General features: G+C 42.7%; 1 protein-coding gene across 1 annotated transcript; it reads right to left on the bottom strand.

Annotated features, from left to right (window-relative positions):
• Positions 1–305: 305 nt before the first annotated feature.
• On the bottom strand, positions 306–15116 carry oprd1a (opioid receptor, delta 1a). Its single transcript, XM_030121201.1, has 3 exons — positions 14854–15116; positions 1693–2051; positions 306–941 (listed from the first exon to the last, which is right to left on the bottom strand). The coding sequence occupies exons 1-3, from the start codon at positions 15102–15104 to the stop codon at positions 412–414; spliced, it is 1140 nt and encodes a 379-aa protein (XP_029977061.1). The 5' UTR covers positions 15105–15116; the 3' UTR covers positions 306–411.
• Between the last annotated feature and the right edge of the window lie 2542 nt (positions 15117–17658).

The raw sequence follows: 17658 nt of genomic DNA, 5'->3' as shown, positions 1-17658 counted from the left end.
GATGGGCTGTAGAATGCATCCCCATTGCTTGGGAAGCAAGAGAACTGGAGGCAATGCTTTGTCCTTTATGCTTCATTAAAAAGTCTTTGAATTGTTGATTTATAATCTTGCTTAAAGTTTTGCGTATACTCCTCGCGTAATCCGTATCGCCTTGCTGCCTTTGCCTTTGTCAGAGAGATGCTTTCATGGAAAAATAAGATCAGAGTGAATCCGCTCCATCAACTTCTGCAACTCCTCCGAATGTCGAGCACGTCAATCAAATTGAAGAAAATGAGCAATGCATCTTTTTTTGATTTATGTTTTTAAAAAGATCTCTCAAAACTCTGTTGTTGAGATCTGTGTGACTTCCGACTGCAGATCTTGTTGGATCCTCCTGGAGCGAGAGCTATGGGGGACCCAGTCCATGCCTAGTCATGCCGGCTTCTTCCCCGCCTCGGTGGGACCGCACACAGACACCGGCTCCCTGGTAGTGTTGCGACCTCTCGTCAGGCTGTTCTGCTCTACGTGGGTCCGACAAGGAAGGCAGAAATCCCTGAAGCATCGCTTGAAGTTCTCGTCCAAAAACGCGTAGAGTACGGGGTTGAGGCTGCTGTTGGTGTAGCCCAAGGCGATGCACAGGTGCCAGCTGGCATTGACGAAGGGATTCCTGCTGTCAACCTTCACCATGGTCCTCACGATGATGAATATGTGAATTGGGGTCCAGCAGATGATGAAGGCTGCCACCACCACCAGGACCATGCGGGTAATGCGACGCATGTTGCGGTCCTTCTCCTTTGAGCCCGAGAGCAGACGGACGCTCCTCAGACGCAAGATCATCAGGCCGTAACATATGGTGATGACCATCACAGGGACCACGAAAGCAAAGATGAAGACGCAGATCTTGGTCACGGTGTCCCAATACCATTCGGGCTCAGGGAACTTCAGCGTACACCTGGTTACACCTGGAGAGAAGGAACAAGAAGGGTTCAATACATCAAGCAGACACTCCCTGGCATCTGAAAACACAAACTTCAACTCTAAACTGGAGGTCTACAACCTTGTTTTGAAAATGATGACAATATAGAAACAGCAGAAACAGAGAAGTGTAGCTAGCATGCTAGGCTCAAGTTGGTGCCGTTGGTTGTTTTCATAATGAAACCACACACACCTGCGCGCAGAGAACAGTACGCTCTAAACATTAACAGGTAGTACACGGACATCCGTATGGACAGACGGCCATGTTGGATTGCTGTTCCGGGTGACTCTCAACCATGAAGAGAGACTTCACCACACTGTGTAGCATGGTGGAGGCAGCTGAGCACATCGTCAGGCTGCAACTCCCTCACCTTGACACCCTCTATGCCAGCAGGCAGAGGAAGAAGGCCAGAGCCATCTCAACGGAGACCACACACCCCGGCAATGCCCTCTCTGAACCGCAACCATCTGGGAAGCTGTTCAGTTCAACAGGGTCGAGCACAAACCATCTGAAACACAGCTTCTACCTCCAGAGATGTGGTTTCCATCACACCCGCTCAGACACACAACCTACAGACAGAAACACATACAACACTGTGTGTGGAACCACACAAACTAAGGACGAACCAAAAAGATAACACTGAAAAGATAAAGAAACTTTTCTGTTTTCACTTGAAAACCTGTCAACGGGCCCTGAGCCTTGTTGGGTTGAATCATACCAGAAGAACGAGATCTCACCGGTTTCTGCTGACGTGTCCGTCACAGCCATGATCATGATGGGCACGCCAATCGCCGAGGACAAGACCCAGACGAGCACGTTGATCAGCTTGGCCTTCGCCGGCGTCCGAAACTCCAGTGCCCTGACCGGGTGGCACACGGCTATGTATCGGTCGACGCTCATCATGGTCAGGGTGAAGATGCTGGTGAACATGTTGTAGTAGTCGATGGCGATGATGAGCTTGCAGAGGACCTCGCCGAACGGCCACGTGTTCATCAGGCACTTGGCGCTCTGGAAGGGCAGCGTGCTCGTGGCCAGGGCGTCGGCCAGAGCCAAGTTGAAGATGTAGATGTTCGTGGCCGTCTTCATCTTGGTGTATCTGGTCGTGATCGCAAAGCAGAGAGAGAGCGCATAGTTAAAATTTAATGAACAAGCGGTAACAATTAGAGCAGCTGGTTATGGAGGTCTCTGTAATGGGATGTTGGGATTTGAAAGCAATATTCGCTGCACACCATGTCTTTATAGCTTAGATGAGAAGCTCCATCTTCACTGCTCTACGCGCCCTGTGCGAGGCTGTGAACATCTGAGACCCATTCCTTCCAGCCCGGATATTTCTTTAAATGCGTAAATTGAGTTAATAGTTGGAGCTGGCTCTTCGGAGGCTCTGATCAGGCAGCCTACTTGCAAAGGGATTTGTGAAAAGAAAATTCTTCAGCAGTTGGAAATGAGACTCGTATTTAATGTATGAGGCTGGACTCTCATTTAAGCATAACTGATGTACTTTTTTTTCTCCATTTTTGATTTTAAAAAAAAGATGTTCAACAGCACAGACTTTTATTTTACCCCAGTATATACAGAAAATCCTCTTTGGCGCACAGTGATGATCAGTGTTAGCTCCATTTTATTGAGATTTCTATACCATGAAATCAATCCACTTCCAACGAATATGAGCTTTCACCAAGTTGTGATGTGCAGCCGGTTCAGTGAGAGTTGTTTCAGTGTATAAACACAATGCATTACATAACAGCTGCTGTGGCTGCAATTTTAAAAGCAACAAATGGAAACTCCACTATCTGTATTAGCTGTGCAGACTTGATTTCTTGGTTTCCTGTAAATAAGCAGCCAAGAAAACAGGCCATTGGCACCGGGGTTAATCACATTTTGTGTGTGTAATGCTGTATTTCAATGGGCTACTGCGTCTAAATCGGGTAATAACCATCAGTTTCCGTCAGTAATCAAACTATTATGGCATGATGTTCATTCAGAAACCGGTGGATGGAATAACTGATCACCTCTTTCTGTCACGTGGGTTCATAATGGACAACTGGACAGTGACGGCAGAGCGGGCTGTGATTATCGAGGACTGGAGAGGCATGAGTCAATCTGAATTTGTGGAGAAAAAGGTCAAGAACGTGGTAATGAAGTTCAAAATGGACCAGCATCTTGATCTTGACTCTTCCGCTGCAGTGAGGATGGTATGTACCAGCCATGCATTCATCTCTGTGTTAATAACAGAAAGCCTAAAAGCAACATGACTTGAAGGTATTTCTGATTTGTGTGGGCTTTTGTTGCCGCGTTACATTATGTTGTCAAACAGCATTTATGAATCAATGCATCAATTTTGCAGAAGCCGTGAAAAGCAAATGATTACTGTAATGAAATATTCACTGAGGGAGTGTTTTTGTTTACACATATATCACCTCTTTGACCAAGTAAAACCAGACAGAGCTTGTAAAATATACTTGGATAGTAATGTGCTCGCCCTCACAAAATTTGAAAGCGAAAGGAACACATCGTTTCTGAAAACATCCTTTCTGCATTTTATTTTCAGTAAATTTTTTGCGCTTATAGCCTACGGTAACATTTTGAAAACAACACTTGAACACTGAAAACAATATAGGCGATGCCTTGGCACTGTTGGTTGTTTTTATAAAGAAACATAAATATAGAGCAAAACGGTTGAAACAAAAAATGGGAGTGTGTGGACAGACGGCCAAGTTGGATTGTTATCATGGTTTTCAGGTACTTTGACTTCCTTCCACAGTTCAAACATGAGTACTGGGTTTAACAGGAGTCTTTACATGCCTCTGAGCGACTGGTTTTGTCTGTGTTTGACCTGTCATGAATTGACTGCTCGTTTAAGGTGACTTTTTATGTCAGCGGACATCATCTCCATCATCGTCTGTGTGCAGGTAGGCACTGTGGCTGGAAATGCAGGTAAAATACCGTACCAAGGGCATTCACTGAAGCCAGGGTCACTGTGAATATGGGTTAATAAAAAGAGATGGGAGCCGAGGGAAGAAGGAAATAACAGGAAGCTCCATTTACCTCAATCCCTCTTAGAATCCATCTTCTTTAGAAAGAAAGTGTGTAATACTGCGGAGATGATGCATGGCAGAGATCAGCTTCCAGACTAAATGCAAATTCAAAATCTGATAGAAGCAAGTTGGACTGGAACTGCAATACGTTGAGGCAACGCTCATATGACGTTTAAACTAAAAATGCATCGCTTGAAATAGCGGCGTACATCCAAGTGTTTTCAGAGTGTCTTTTCAGAGGCTCTGATCACTGTTGTCATGTAAACAAACCCCCCCAAAACGTAACTTCCTGGAGGAGATACCCTTGACTGCCCACAGAGGGCTGCTCTGCCATGGACTCTTCGTTTGAGATATTTTTTCTTCTCTCTAAAGCATTTTTTTCTCATTATTCTGAGACCGACCAGGATAATTAGTTTGATCGATTACTTTTTTAAAACCTCATTTCCTTAAGAGACTGGGAAATTAGAAGAAACATCAGAATCCATTCATCTCAAGGTGTTCCTAACGAGACAAATGAAGCACGTTTTTCATTCATATGCAATATCTATCATAATGCAAGAAACCAATATTCTGCAGTTCGTTTTGGAAAAGTCAACATGTTCAGATGTCTAAGGGCGTCGACTCAGCTGAAGTATATTAGTATTCGAGAACGTGGGCAGAGGAAAACATACTGATGATCGTAATTCTCTGTCATGTGAACGAGGCTGAACGGCTGTCTGCTGTCAGAAAGGTCAGCTGCTGCATTTTTCACTCATGGCTCCAGCTTGATGCTCTGGATGATCCCGACCCTGCAGAATGTCTGTTCTGGTTACCAGAAAGAGACGCTGACTCCAAAAGACGACTCATGAATTAGTTTCAATTACGGGGGGAATGGGCTCTTAATATGTCCTTGCAGGAAAAGCGTGGCTATAATTGATTATGTGATCAAGGTTTCCAATTCAGGACTGGGCAGAAGCTATTGAGCGAGCTGCATCAAAAGTCATGGAGTAATGGGACATGTAAATGAAACTAAACCACTGGTGAGACGTCATTTAGACGCCTCGTTTTGACAGGCTGCTTTTAACATGATGGCTCTGGTCAACCGCTTAGCCAGATCCACGCCATCAACGCGATGTTTCAGACATTACAATACGATCACTCAGACAGAGTTGCTGAAGGCTTTCATCCAATCGCTGCTAACTTGGGGTAAAAAGCCAACTTAAACCAAAGACACTGCGTTATATCTTCACACAGTCAACACACAGTCAATCACACACTAACTGATTACCTGACAAGGACTGCATGGTAAAAATCCCACATGGGGCAATGAGAGCCTGCAAACCCCAGGCCTGTAAATCATCTGTTCCCTTGACTGGACGGACTAGTCGAACGGTGTCTTTTAAGACGTGACCATGGCCAGTTGACCTGATTCAATTGCTTTGAGACGCCTCTGATCTGGACAAATGGAAACATGTCCTATAAATGAACAGATCTGAGGTACAGATTGTATCACTTTGGGGATATTGTGCCCTCTACTGGTCATAGTGATAATGAAACCACCTACAATGCAAATATCTTGGTTTACGAGGCTTGAAAGGAGCTACAGAAATGAGAAAGATTGGGTTGGTCTAAGGTACAGTTTTTTTTCCCCAAATCTCACGACTGTGTCAGTGCAGTTTTTGAGAGTGCAGACATCTATCATGAAGGTCATCGATACTCTCCAGTAGACAACTGAACTCTTTATTTGATACTACAAAGAACACATGATGTTTGGGCATGAGTGGAATGATGCTGCTTTGCTTCTTTGACATGAAAATGTATTGATATGTCACCTACTCCAACAAGTGGGAAGCACCTCGACTTATTCGTCCTCCATATACCAAGAGTTGAATTGAATTGACTGATGCAATCTGTTGTTGAAGTATGTTAGAATATGCAGGTGGTTTGAGATTGTATTCCTGTGATCTACTACTGTAAAGTCCTCCTTTTCCTTCCATGTGTGCAGAGAAGCACTGACCAGAGGCTTCATTATATTTCCATTTCCATATTTCATTTGTTTCAGATGTTTTGAGGAAAACCCACTTTAAAGCAACTCAGTGCTGGCCCAAGCCTCTGATGGGTCCTGTGCAATTTTTGATTTGGTGCCCCTCTCATACCGTCTCAATCTCATCTGAGCTTGACCATTAACAACACTGGAGAGGTACAAACAAACGTTGCAGTCATTATCAGCTGTGTTAAATTTACTTATGTTATTCATGGCAGAGTTTTTTTTTTTTTTCACCTTCGGTTAATCTTTTAATATTGGAAGCACTAGGGTGTTATAGGCCTACTGAACTTGTTCAGGAAAAGTAAAAACAAACAAGAGCAGACATTGCACTCTGTAAACCTCTAGTCCTGTTTAATGGTTTTTGCTTTTGGAGTCAGCAAAATACCTTCATCCTCTTGCCTTTTTTCTTGTTCTCTGCCCCACAGCCATAAGTGTTTTTCTGGGACATTGCAGTTGTAACGCAATCAGGCATGTCTGCGCAAAACAACCCCAATGCAGATGCAATACATATTTTTAGAGTAAAAATGGTATCATTTTGGATAGTTATCCCACCTTTTTCTTTCAACATTTTTATATTTTGTTAATCCTAAATCTAACATGTCTCTAACCGTCTGGTGGTTATTGAATCCCACATACCTGTATCTGTTAATTATGCATCAGTCCAGCTCTGAAACAACTTCATGTATAGAAATATTTTTGGAAAACTTGGTGCTCTGTTGAATGGAGATATGGTTTCTTTATCAGTTAATGATAGATGCTTCACATCATTTCCATCGGTTTGTGGCTGTGTGAACGGGAACACTGTGATGGAAGACCGAAGGTGAGCACTCACAATCACTTTGTATTGATTTACGTTGACAACAAATTTACAAATTTACATTGGCTATGCAAATATAAGTCACTAAATTGCGCTTTATATTGAGGAAAACCTTTAAAACAAGCCCAGCTTTTAGGTGCTTCAGTGACTTGTGTATTTATAAAAGATGTTTGTGATGCTAACTGGAGATTTTAAATCTTCAGGGATGAGTGAATCATACGCATCCAGCTGTGTTTTCATGCCTGTTTTTACATTTCAGTCATGCCTCAGGGATCGGGTTGGATTTTTTACCACAGCCACCTGACCGGGAACCATTCACGTCTGATAGGGCGTGATGCAGGAACAGCAGAAATGACACCACCTTTTATCATAGAGATGTGTTCAACACACATTCAGCAAATCTCGAGTCGACAAACTTAATTCGGTCTCATGCTGTCTAGACAAACAGCGAGGCGGACAGCAGATGGCCGCTACTCCCTTGTACGTTTGCTCATCCTAATCCCATGTCTGTGTTTTTTCCCACCTCCAGCAAAGGAGCGCTGTGAACCTCTGGGTTATGTAAGAGCTGCATCTGAAGCGAGCTCATAGTCAACGTAATGCTTTTGATCCCAGGGGAGGCTGACAGAAACAATACCTCCTGCCTGGAGAGGACATCAGCAGTACAAGCAGAGTCCCAGCACACATTATGTGTCGAATTCAAAACAACATTCTTGAAGGATGAACAAGAGCTGCCCTGTTGCGCTGCGTTTAAATTTGGATCTCAATCTGTTTGAAGCACTTGATTCCGCCTGGCTTTTGACTCGGGGGAGAGGATTAGGTTTATCATGGAAATCACTTTCCTAATTGTGCCTTGGCTCAAGAAATGGAGGAAATCACATTCCCTTTACACTAATCCCGGCTGGCAAGGCAGGCACGTACGTACACAGTGGATCCCACTTTGTCACTTTCTGCCTCCTTGCAGAAACTAATCTGTAGTGATGGTGAAACAGAGCATTTAACCTGATATTTCTTTCCCTGAAAAGTCTTTATGCGATGTAAAATGTTGATATAATGTGCCTTCTAATCTGCATCAACAGAGATGAAACAAGCATTAAAGGGTTATGGAGGGATGTATGAAGGGATGAATAGATGCATCAATAAATGGCACAACAGGAACATTTATCTCTATCATATTTCAAAGTGGTTGATCCTCTTCAGTTATCTAAGATAAGGCATTCTTTTTAAAACTAAGTCTGTTATATTTATTTGCTTAAAAAAATACTTTGGGGACATTTGTGGACAGCATAGCAGTTTTTAATGGTCCTTTATTAGCTATTTTGAAGAGCGGTACTGACACCAAACTCAAGATAAACAAATACCTTCCAAATGAGAGTCATTATCACAATTTATAGTTTTATTTTAAGTTAATTATTCAATGGATGTTTGGCTGGATGGATGGATAAATGCTGGAGTTTAAGTCGAGACTTCAAAGGAAGCCTAATTTATTTGTTCGTGGCCCACTGGTAGTCTACTACAGAAATCTTTATGGTCATCTCGCCTCTTCAGTGTTTCTCAAAGATTTTTATTAAAAAGTTTTCCTCAAACACCTCTGCTCGTTTGACTTTCCTAATTCCTGTTTCCTGTTTACTGTGCATGTTAGGGGGCAGACTGCCTCATACAATCAAATCCGAAATTGAATCTGTTCCAAGTGAAGCGGATCCTCTCAGATGTTTATATGACACATTTACAATCTGCTTCACCTTATAATCTGATTGTTCAGATTGATTGGTCAGTGAACTGGCTGGTCAGTTGGTTGGTTGGTTGGTTGGTTGGTCAGTGAATTGGCTAGTCGGTTGGTTGGTCGGTTGGTTGGTCAGTCAGTGAAGTCTCTGGTTGGTTGGTTGGATGGTTGGTTGGTTGATTGCTTGGTTGGTTGGTTGGTTGGTTGGGTGGGTGGTTGGTTGGTTGGCTCTTGACTCATATTTCATACGATGATGAAACACAATTAAGTATCAAGAAATCAGAATTTTACACCCTTTTCAAATCTGTCACTTAATCACACACTTTCTTGTTGTCTCGTTTTCTGTGCTCGTATAGTGTGAAGACCCTGCTAAGTGGCTGTCATGGCTGTCAAGTCACTTTCTCCTCACATGCATGGAAAAAAAAAGTGAGAAAAAAAAAAGATCTCCAAACATTAAGATGGAATGAGACTCCCTGGTCTTCAGTGATGCACGGCCGCCAGTGTCAACCACGATCATTGACTGTCCTTGTTCCGAGTGTCATTAAGGCCACGTGAATGATTTCTGCTTGTGATTGATCGCAGTGGGTCTTCACTGGTGTTTCGTTTTCCAAGCAATTAATCAAACAACAACAGACAAGCGCTATGCAATCTCAAAGAAGAAGCTATGACGTTGAAGTGCCACACATCAGAACCCAAAAACAGACATGGTGTAAAGAACAGAAAGATTTACAAATGACAAACACGAAATAAAACTTATAGCCCTATTTTTTCCTTTCCACAGCTCATACTGACTATACATGTTCAGCTTGCCTGTTTGTGTAACATATTTTAACAGAGAGGAAAAGCTATTGGATTCTGTCCAATTTGTGAGCAATCAACTCAGCATAATACCACGAGGAACAATGTCTGCAAAGAGGAATATTTAGATGAAGGTTTTGCACGGTTCAGACCCTGTTTATAGCAGAATGATTTAGTAGAAATGGTATCGGTTCAGTGTTCATACGCAACGTAATATGTAACAATAAGTCACAAATTCGAAGAAAAATGAGGGAAAAAACAAAAGATTACATACCCTAAGATGGGATGCAAAACAGAAAACAGCAAAAATCTTGGCAAGCAAGCTGAGGAAATGCCTATCACAACAATAACAGCAGCATCTCTGCTGAAGCCTGAGCCGATTAGCACCTGTTCTTCCACAGAAGGACAGAATAAAACCAAAAACTTTCAGATCCTGTAAATCACATCACATATTGCACACTGATCTATTAACATAAGCCTCTCTTGGAAATTTGTAAGATCTGGTTTGCTTCTGAACTGACTTTAAGGCAGAAATAATGGAATAAATGTTAAGAAACAAGATAACATGGTTTGATTAAGTTACCAAACCTACAAGGTTAGCTTTAGCACCAAAGCTACTGTTGGTTGGCATATCAAGACCACATTTTCAATGTTTTAATCCTTACTGGGTCTCTGCCCCTTAAAGTCTTGTCTTTGTCTTAGAGTGCTCTGGTCTTGGTCTGGACTTCTTAACGTGAGGGTTTTCACTTGGTCTTGAGATTCTCTGATCTAGTTTTTTTTTCTTTGCATTAGGATGCTCTGGTCTTGGTCTTGGCTCAGTCTTGGGTGAGATATTGACTTGACTACAACACGTGTAGCAAGGCTCCTGTAGCTTCAGGCATCAAACTGTCGACCAAAACCTCTGGATTAGGTTTGGGAAAGAAGATAATTCTCTCTCCTTTTCGGAGTTCCCCTTTCCACACGCTGAAGTGGTCGTGTTTAAAGCTACAGGATAAGAAGCTTACAGACCACTGAGATTACAGATTCCACGTGTCATCCTTCTTCATTCCTGCGAGCAGTTTGTTTCCTACATGCATGACTTCATTCACGACTCACAGACTTTAGCTTTGTTTTGTTTTTCTTCACTATTCCGATAACCTTGAGATGTTTTTCGCGTGTCTGTTTCTGTTTCAGATGAGTCACGTTTGCCCGTATATAAATTGTGTGTTCAGCTGAAGGTCTTACACATGAGAAGAAAAAAAAAGAATGCTGCTCGGTGAGAGGAAAGACAAGCGGTGACCACATCCACATGGTCCAAGAAATAAACAGACTGTCTGACTGGCATCACACGCAAACATGCACACTGTCATTTTCCCGCTGGCAAGAAGCTTCAACACTTTCTGCCAAATTTCCTGTCTCAGATTCTCAGAGCTGTGATGAGATTCGTTCGTGCAGCTTCGTCCATCGTGTTCGCCGTGAATACGAGAGACGCCGCTGTGGTGGAAATGGGATGGCAGTTCAAAGGAAACACCACTCATAGAGATCCTTTTAGCGCAAACTAATTCTCTGCCTGCACACGAGACTGATTCCAGATGGGGGCAGCGTGATAATAAATTGTACGAGCACTGAGGCAGTTCTTATCTAACAGGTGTGGCAGCAGGGAGGCGGAGAATATGACAGCTGGAAGATAAGAGCTTGACCCATCCTGCGGAACAGACTGGACCATCTCCAGAGGGATCTGTGTCAGGCCGAGGACTCTCCGCCGGCGAGACGGCCCAGAGCGCAGTTCACACTGACGTGAGCAGCCATGCGCACTCTGATTTAAATGGAGTTTGAGGATTGAGCCAGAAGTGTAGTGTGCAGGTCAAAATCCAAAATTCATACGGTTTTTTGTTTATTTATAAGTTTCTGCTTTCAAGTGAGCGTTTGCTTTTGTTAGTCGAATACGTCATTTCTGCTCAAGCTCATGAGTTGTTTTGCAGAAAAAACAAAAAAAAAATCAGTTGAATTATGTAGCTGCGGGACATCCAGCCTCTTTGAACACACTCCCGCAAGCCTGGCAAATGAGCTCCACCCATCAGGTAGAATTAAATGTTAATGATACAACTTTAATTGTAGGAACACAGTTCTGATCGCCGCAGCGAGTGCACGTCTGGATGCATCTGAAATATGAGCGTGAGAGTGTTTGACACTGTGAGTTTTGAATTTAAATAAAGGAACAAGGTGATTAACTGGTGAACAGGACTCAGGCTTTTATTCATGCGACACACCGGCAGGCAGCGCCTCAATTAAAATCCCAGTGAAGCATCTCAGGGGCTTAAAGCAACGGCTTTGCCTCTACATTTGAATTCCAAAAGTGTTTTCTTCTTCCAGGTGAAACACCTAGCCAACAAAGTGGACTTCCACCATATATATATATAGTCCAGCAGCCAATTAACTAGCAACCAAAAATACACCAAATATCATAGACATAAAAAAGGACATTCTGTTCTTACGTTAATAATCTGAAATCTCATTGTCCATCACAACACCAACCCTTAAAATCACATATCTGCTTTTTGAGTATCAATAAGAATAAAAGCTTCCTGTTTAATGTTGGAATCACAGATGTCGGTGCAATGTTCTGTTCCATACTGCAGCCATCACATAATGGCTTCATGGAACAAGATTCTAGTTTTCATGAAGCCAACAGCTTTTACAAATGAGCACCATTTGGTGCATAAATATTCATACAAAAGCATCATGTTCTGTTGAGCAGCAAGGATTTTACATCAGAAACAATGAACAGAGCATTAAACATGGTTTTACCTCAACATAGTGGTGAAATATCAAGTCTGTCAAGGCACAACAAACACACCGTTTGTGAACAATGTTGACATTATGTGTGAGATTGGTTGGGATAAGCCATGGGCGTCAAACATAAATGGACCAAACCACAAGAGGCTAAAATCTGACCAGCCAAAGCACCAAGCGCATTGTGAACATTTCAAAGAAAACTTTGCTTTCTTGAGCAAATTACTTCAGAGTAGCAGACACAACACTGATAGCTGAGCTGAGACATCATCATCATTAGCCTCAAAGCCTTGCAGTCAGAGCGAGAGTGAAAAGCATGCTGAATGCAACAGTTCAAGCTTTTATGCAACAGAACGTTTCAGTAAATTGATTTATTTTGAGATTGGAGTAACTTTTGGATTCAAAAGGTTGATTTTGTTACAATATAGACATTCTCATGTGCAAAGAAAGACTTTGAAGTTTAAATATAAATGTTGTTCTAGCACAGTTCTACCAATTCGGTCCGCTCAAGATGAAATTGGGCTGTAAACGCTCCCTGAAAATAAGGCTTTTGACACCCCCGGTACAAGCTAATCTTTCTATTGTACATGCACTTGGTTCTATTCTGCTCTTAATGTCTTGGAATGGAGCAGCTTCACTATTGACTCAACAGGCATGGCGTGGAATATTCTTGGGGGGGATACAGCAGCACAAGGAGTCCTAGTGAAGGATTACACATTGATGAAGAGAGGACGCAAAATACTTTTGTGGCAGCTTATGACAAAAGAGGATTTACTGCGATCGTGTTTTCACGATGAAAAGATTGTGAAATTGGTTTGGACCTTTAGGAGACAAGCTTTGTCTTTGAAGGTACAGCTGAAGGAATTCTGGTTTCTGGCAAATAGTTGACTTCTGTAATGAGGTGTTTTATTAGTAGGTCCAAAAATTCACAGAAGGATCATTGATGGAGCAATCTGCTGTTAATCTATGGCCAGTCAAATCAGCAACCTGAAACCACGTTATTGGCCTTAAATATCACCCTTTATTGTCACCATGACGATGATTATACATCCAGCATCATGCCTTATAGTCATATGTCTGTCTATCTTTTTACAGCAGAAGATACCTAAGTGTTAGTTGGTGTTTGTGAGACTTCAAGTTTAATTTCCGAAGCACGTTCAGTTCAGAGTTCTGCAGATGCCCCGCTGGGGATCATACATTCTGACAGTGGGGTGCTTTATGTGCCCAGCTTCCCATCGCTCCCATCAGTGACAAGTCTCCTCAGTCACGAGCAAACAGCAGCTTGATTCACTGTTTCTCCTCAGCTCTCATCCATCTCTTTGTGTCTCGCCATCTTTTTTTCCCCCCACTCAATCTGGGGATTTTTCACTTAGACTCCTGAGTGGATACACCAAACACAGTCGTGATTATTCATGATTTCTGATCGGCAAAGGCAGAAACTCCGTCTCTGCCCTCCCCCTGTCCGACTCGCTCTGCTCCCTATAGCCCTGCGTGTCAAACAAACACCAGCAGTCATTTCCAGAAACCTTCCATCACTGCAGAAATGCCAGCCGGCCCTGTCACATCTGTGAGGTGAAAAACAGACACTCCACGCACCTGCGTGACTGACTTATCTGCTGAAACTAAGACACTAAATGTGCCCGCTTCTTTGATTTAACAGCAGGACTAATTAATGTTTAGGGAGGAGGTGTGAGGGAGGAGGGATCCAGAAGGAGAATGTTATAGATTAAAAGCTAATTAATATGATTAAAAGGGGCATGCAGAGCTGCTGCAAAAAGATATATAAGCTGGAGCCTGTCAGGCACATCATCCTGGTTACAGGCCTGGAAGAATTGTCAGGGGTGGCCAGGTGGGCGGCTGTCAATCATATAATGCAAATATTTCTGCAACGGGGAGGGAAAGTGGTGTCGATTTGGAAACTCTAGAGGTTAAATGTGACATTTTATTGGCAAATGTCAAGCGAATGGTCTGTCATGCACACATATTTTGCCTTTATTATCCATTCCTAAAGGGGAAAAAGCTGAGTTTTTTTTTTTTTTTTTTTTTTTTTTTTTTTTTTTTACATCTGCTTGAGCCTGTCTGAGCGTCACCTCTTTCTCCCTGAGGCGCATCTGAGAAAAACCTGGCGGACAATCCGCGACTGACAGGCGCGTCTCACAACCCTCAAATCCTCAGCGCCCATCTTTGGCATAAAACCCGCAAATGTTTTCACTCCATGCAGAAATAATGAGACAGCAACCTCGTGGTTTATGCAGAAAAACCTTAGAGAACTTGTTTATTATGCGCATATAGTCATATGTAGTATTCTCGGGAAAATGAAGCAACATATGTGGCTCAACGCCAAGAGAGGCTTTATGATAGGTAGTTCAAGCCAGACAGAGTTATTCAAATTGGATTACCTCGTAGCCTTAAATTAATGTGAACATTTTAAACCATAAAAGGAGCTGTTTAGGATCATTTACTGTCCAGATTTACGCACAGACCGGCCAACTTCTGCATAAAAGTTTGTGGTAAATTACAATTTTCTACATATTTTCTGCAGTGTAGTAGAATAAAATCAGTATTTTCTCGATGCATGCCTTACTGTTGAAAAGGAAAAGGGCACTAGTGCGCTCAAAACCAAATCCAGACTTACTTTTTTGCGCTTGTTCAGTGATCAGAGCAACGCGCAAATTTTGAAAATATGAAACATCACGACATCTGAGAAATAAAACAAGCGACAGCGTTTACCTGACAACCCCGTACATGACGAGGATGTTGCCCAGAAGTCCCACCACACAGATGACGGAGTAAAGCGCCGTGATGGAGATGGCCACGATTATATCCCCGGCGCACTTGGCCGGGCTGCGTCGCCCGGTGAAATTCTGCGTCCTGTCGCCCATCAGGACGCTCTCCTCGTCCGGGAAGGTCACGTTGAAGGGGATGACCGAGTAAAGGTCTGACAGGGAGATCTGCGCTCCGGGGACCGTGTACGGCTCCATGCTGCGTCTGCGGCGCTGTCCGCGGTGCTGAAAAGCCGCGCTCCCGCACAGAGATGCGGCGCAAAGCGATCGCGCGGACGTCAGAAAGAGGCAAAACGCGTCCGAATGAAGGCAGAAAGTGCAAAAATGGTAACTTTCCAGAGAGCGCGGAGGAGCTGGGTGTCTGCGTAAAAGAGTTTTCTATCCAGATGGAGAAGGGAGGAGGAACAGCGCGGCTCCTCAGCCAGTCGTGTCTGTGCGCTCGAGGTAAGCGTGCACTTCTTATATTTTCAGAGACCCCCACCTCACAGCCCGTCGGCCTCCACCTCTCAGCCCCCCATCCCCACACGCACGCACAAGAGTCAGCTGGGGAAACTTAAATACTTCAAATTATATAGTTCTTTCCCAAAAATTTCCATTTTGTGTCCGAGGTCTAACGACGATGGACTCAAAGTTCATTGCCCCAAATCCAGCCTTGATGCTGAATTTCAGCCAGTCGTGAAGTCCCTCTCGTGAGTAATCTGTGCCACATAACGCGCGCGCGCGCACACACACACACACACACACACACACACACACACACACACACACACACACACACACACACACACACACACACACAAGCTGTGCTCATCTCTTCCTGATTCTATTGTAAACCAATCGATGTTGCAGTTTCAAGAAAGAAAGAAAGAAAGAAAGAAAGAAAAGAAGAAAAAGAAGCCCAACAAGTATAGTCATTCTATTTAATTCCATTTTTGATACTGATGGACTTCTGGCTAAAGCTGGATTTGGGATTCTGTAGCTTGTCACAAACAGCAAACGTCGCGGTGCGAAGCATTATGGGATTGATCCACTGAAATAAATCTAGTCACATCTTGGTACATATAAACTGGCACAACGTTCATACTTTATTCAGTGTGCATGCAAACAGGACAATCTGATCCAATAATCAGAAAGAATTCAATCAGATTGACTAAAAGTGTCCATACAGGAGTCATGCCAGATTGGGATAGTTGGGGTTCTTCGGGACCTGTTTGTGTTATCGTTGTTTCTTTGTTTATTTAGTGCAGTTGTGTGGTTATGACATGTTCTGGTATTGCACATTTTGTAGTTTTATGGCTATGAGTTTACTGAGGTTGGGATTTGGGCTGGTTTGTTTTTGAGGTGAATGGATTTTAGATTTTGTTTGAGCTGGAAACACAAAGCCAGATCTAGCAGAAGGTGTGTTTTCTGGTACAATGCGCTAATATTTACGTTAGATTTATTCACTCTGGCTCTTAGAAACACTGTTGTCCAACCAGTTTCAACCATTGGAAAGTAAAATTTCCATAATATGGAACATTTAAAGCCAGACTATGAATTAAATATTTCTTTCAGTTTCCAAAATGCAGGGGGAAAACTTCTTAAAATTCACATTTCATGGAATTAATTCTAATTATAATAATTATGCATGAATCCCTTAAGTTGGACTGTGAAGCGTTTCAAGGTATGGAAACTTGTTTGAAAGCAGGTTGTGACAGATTCACCAAAGTGGAATGAGAAAATATGCAGCATCTGGCATGTTATGGTCAAACCAGCCCTGAAACATCCAGTAATCACTCCATAAGACCTCTGATTCCAGGATTTTAGTCTCAGATCATTCAAGTCCTTGAAGTAGGAAGGTGCAGCCTCAGCCAGGCCAGCTTTATCATTCTTGGATCCCCAGGAACTTTCCATTATTGCTCCACTTTTAATAGACAATGAGGAACTCTCCGCAAGAGCTGCAGTTTCACACAATGGTCGGTCTCAGTCAAATATTACAGTGTGTTCATTTTTTATTGCTTCTAACAACTATATTTACTTGCTGCCTCAGGCCTTATTTGAATAACAAAGATTTTAGGTGACAATATCAAATTTTCATTTTGTGTTGGGTTTTCATTTGCGTGACATTGGCAGTCAGAGACACTGAAGATGCAGCTTTTTGAAAACGTTCTGACTTCGTCTTAATGTTAACAGAGGAAAATGCAACTTTTCTAAAATGCTGCTACGTGTGCAGCATGGCATGAATATTTCAGGGAGGGATAATAAGAGGGTTTCCAAGATCTACCAGGAATTACAAGATGTCAACACGCCATCATTCAGAGCCATCGGCGTGGAATGGGAGATGGATTTAAGTTTTGCAATCTGATGAGATGTTTGAGATGTCTACACTTTGCATAAGACATGGTCCAATTTAGCATAAAGATATCTATTGGCTGCATTATTCAGAACTGATCCTGGTTTTAATCCAAAACACTAAGTCGGTCGAATTCATTCCAACCCAGACTCCCTTTATAGAATTTATTTTCAATGTTTTACCCACAACAATGTCTCCACATATGGAATGAGGAGATGGGTTTTGGTGCTTGATTAAGGGAGTTCTGTGTTTCATATTGTATGAATCCATACTTCAAGAAAGCCTACAAGAGAGTGCATATTTTCTCACATCAGTGCAGAGCGTGAACATTCAGGTGTACAAATCTGCAGATGATTCTTTTCTGGGATGTTGCCAAGTCAAAAGACTGAGTGCAGTAGAAAACACAATTATTTAATGTGC

Source organism: Salarias fasciatus, chromosome 22 (assembly GCF_902148845.1).
Source record: "Salarias fasciatus chromosome 22, fSalaFa1.1, whole genome shotgun sequence".
NCBI lineage: Eukaryota > Metazoa > Chordata > Actinopteri > Blenniiformes > Blenniidae > Salarias > Salarias fasciatus.
Note: the sequence above shows the minus strand (reverse complement) of the source record. Positions and strands in the feature narration are given on the sequence as shown.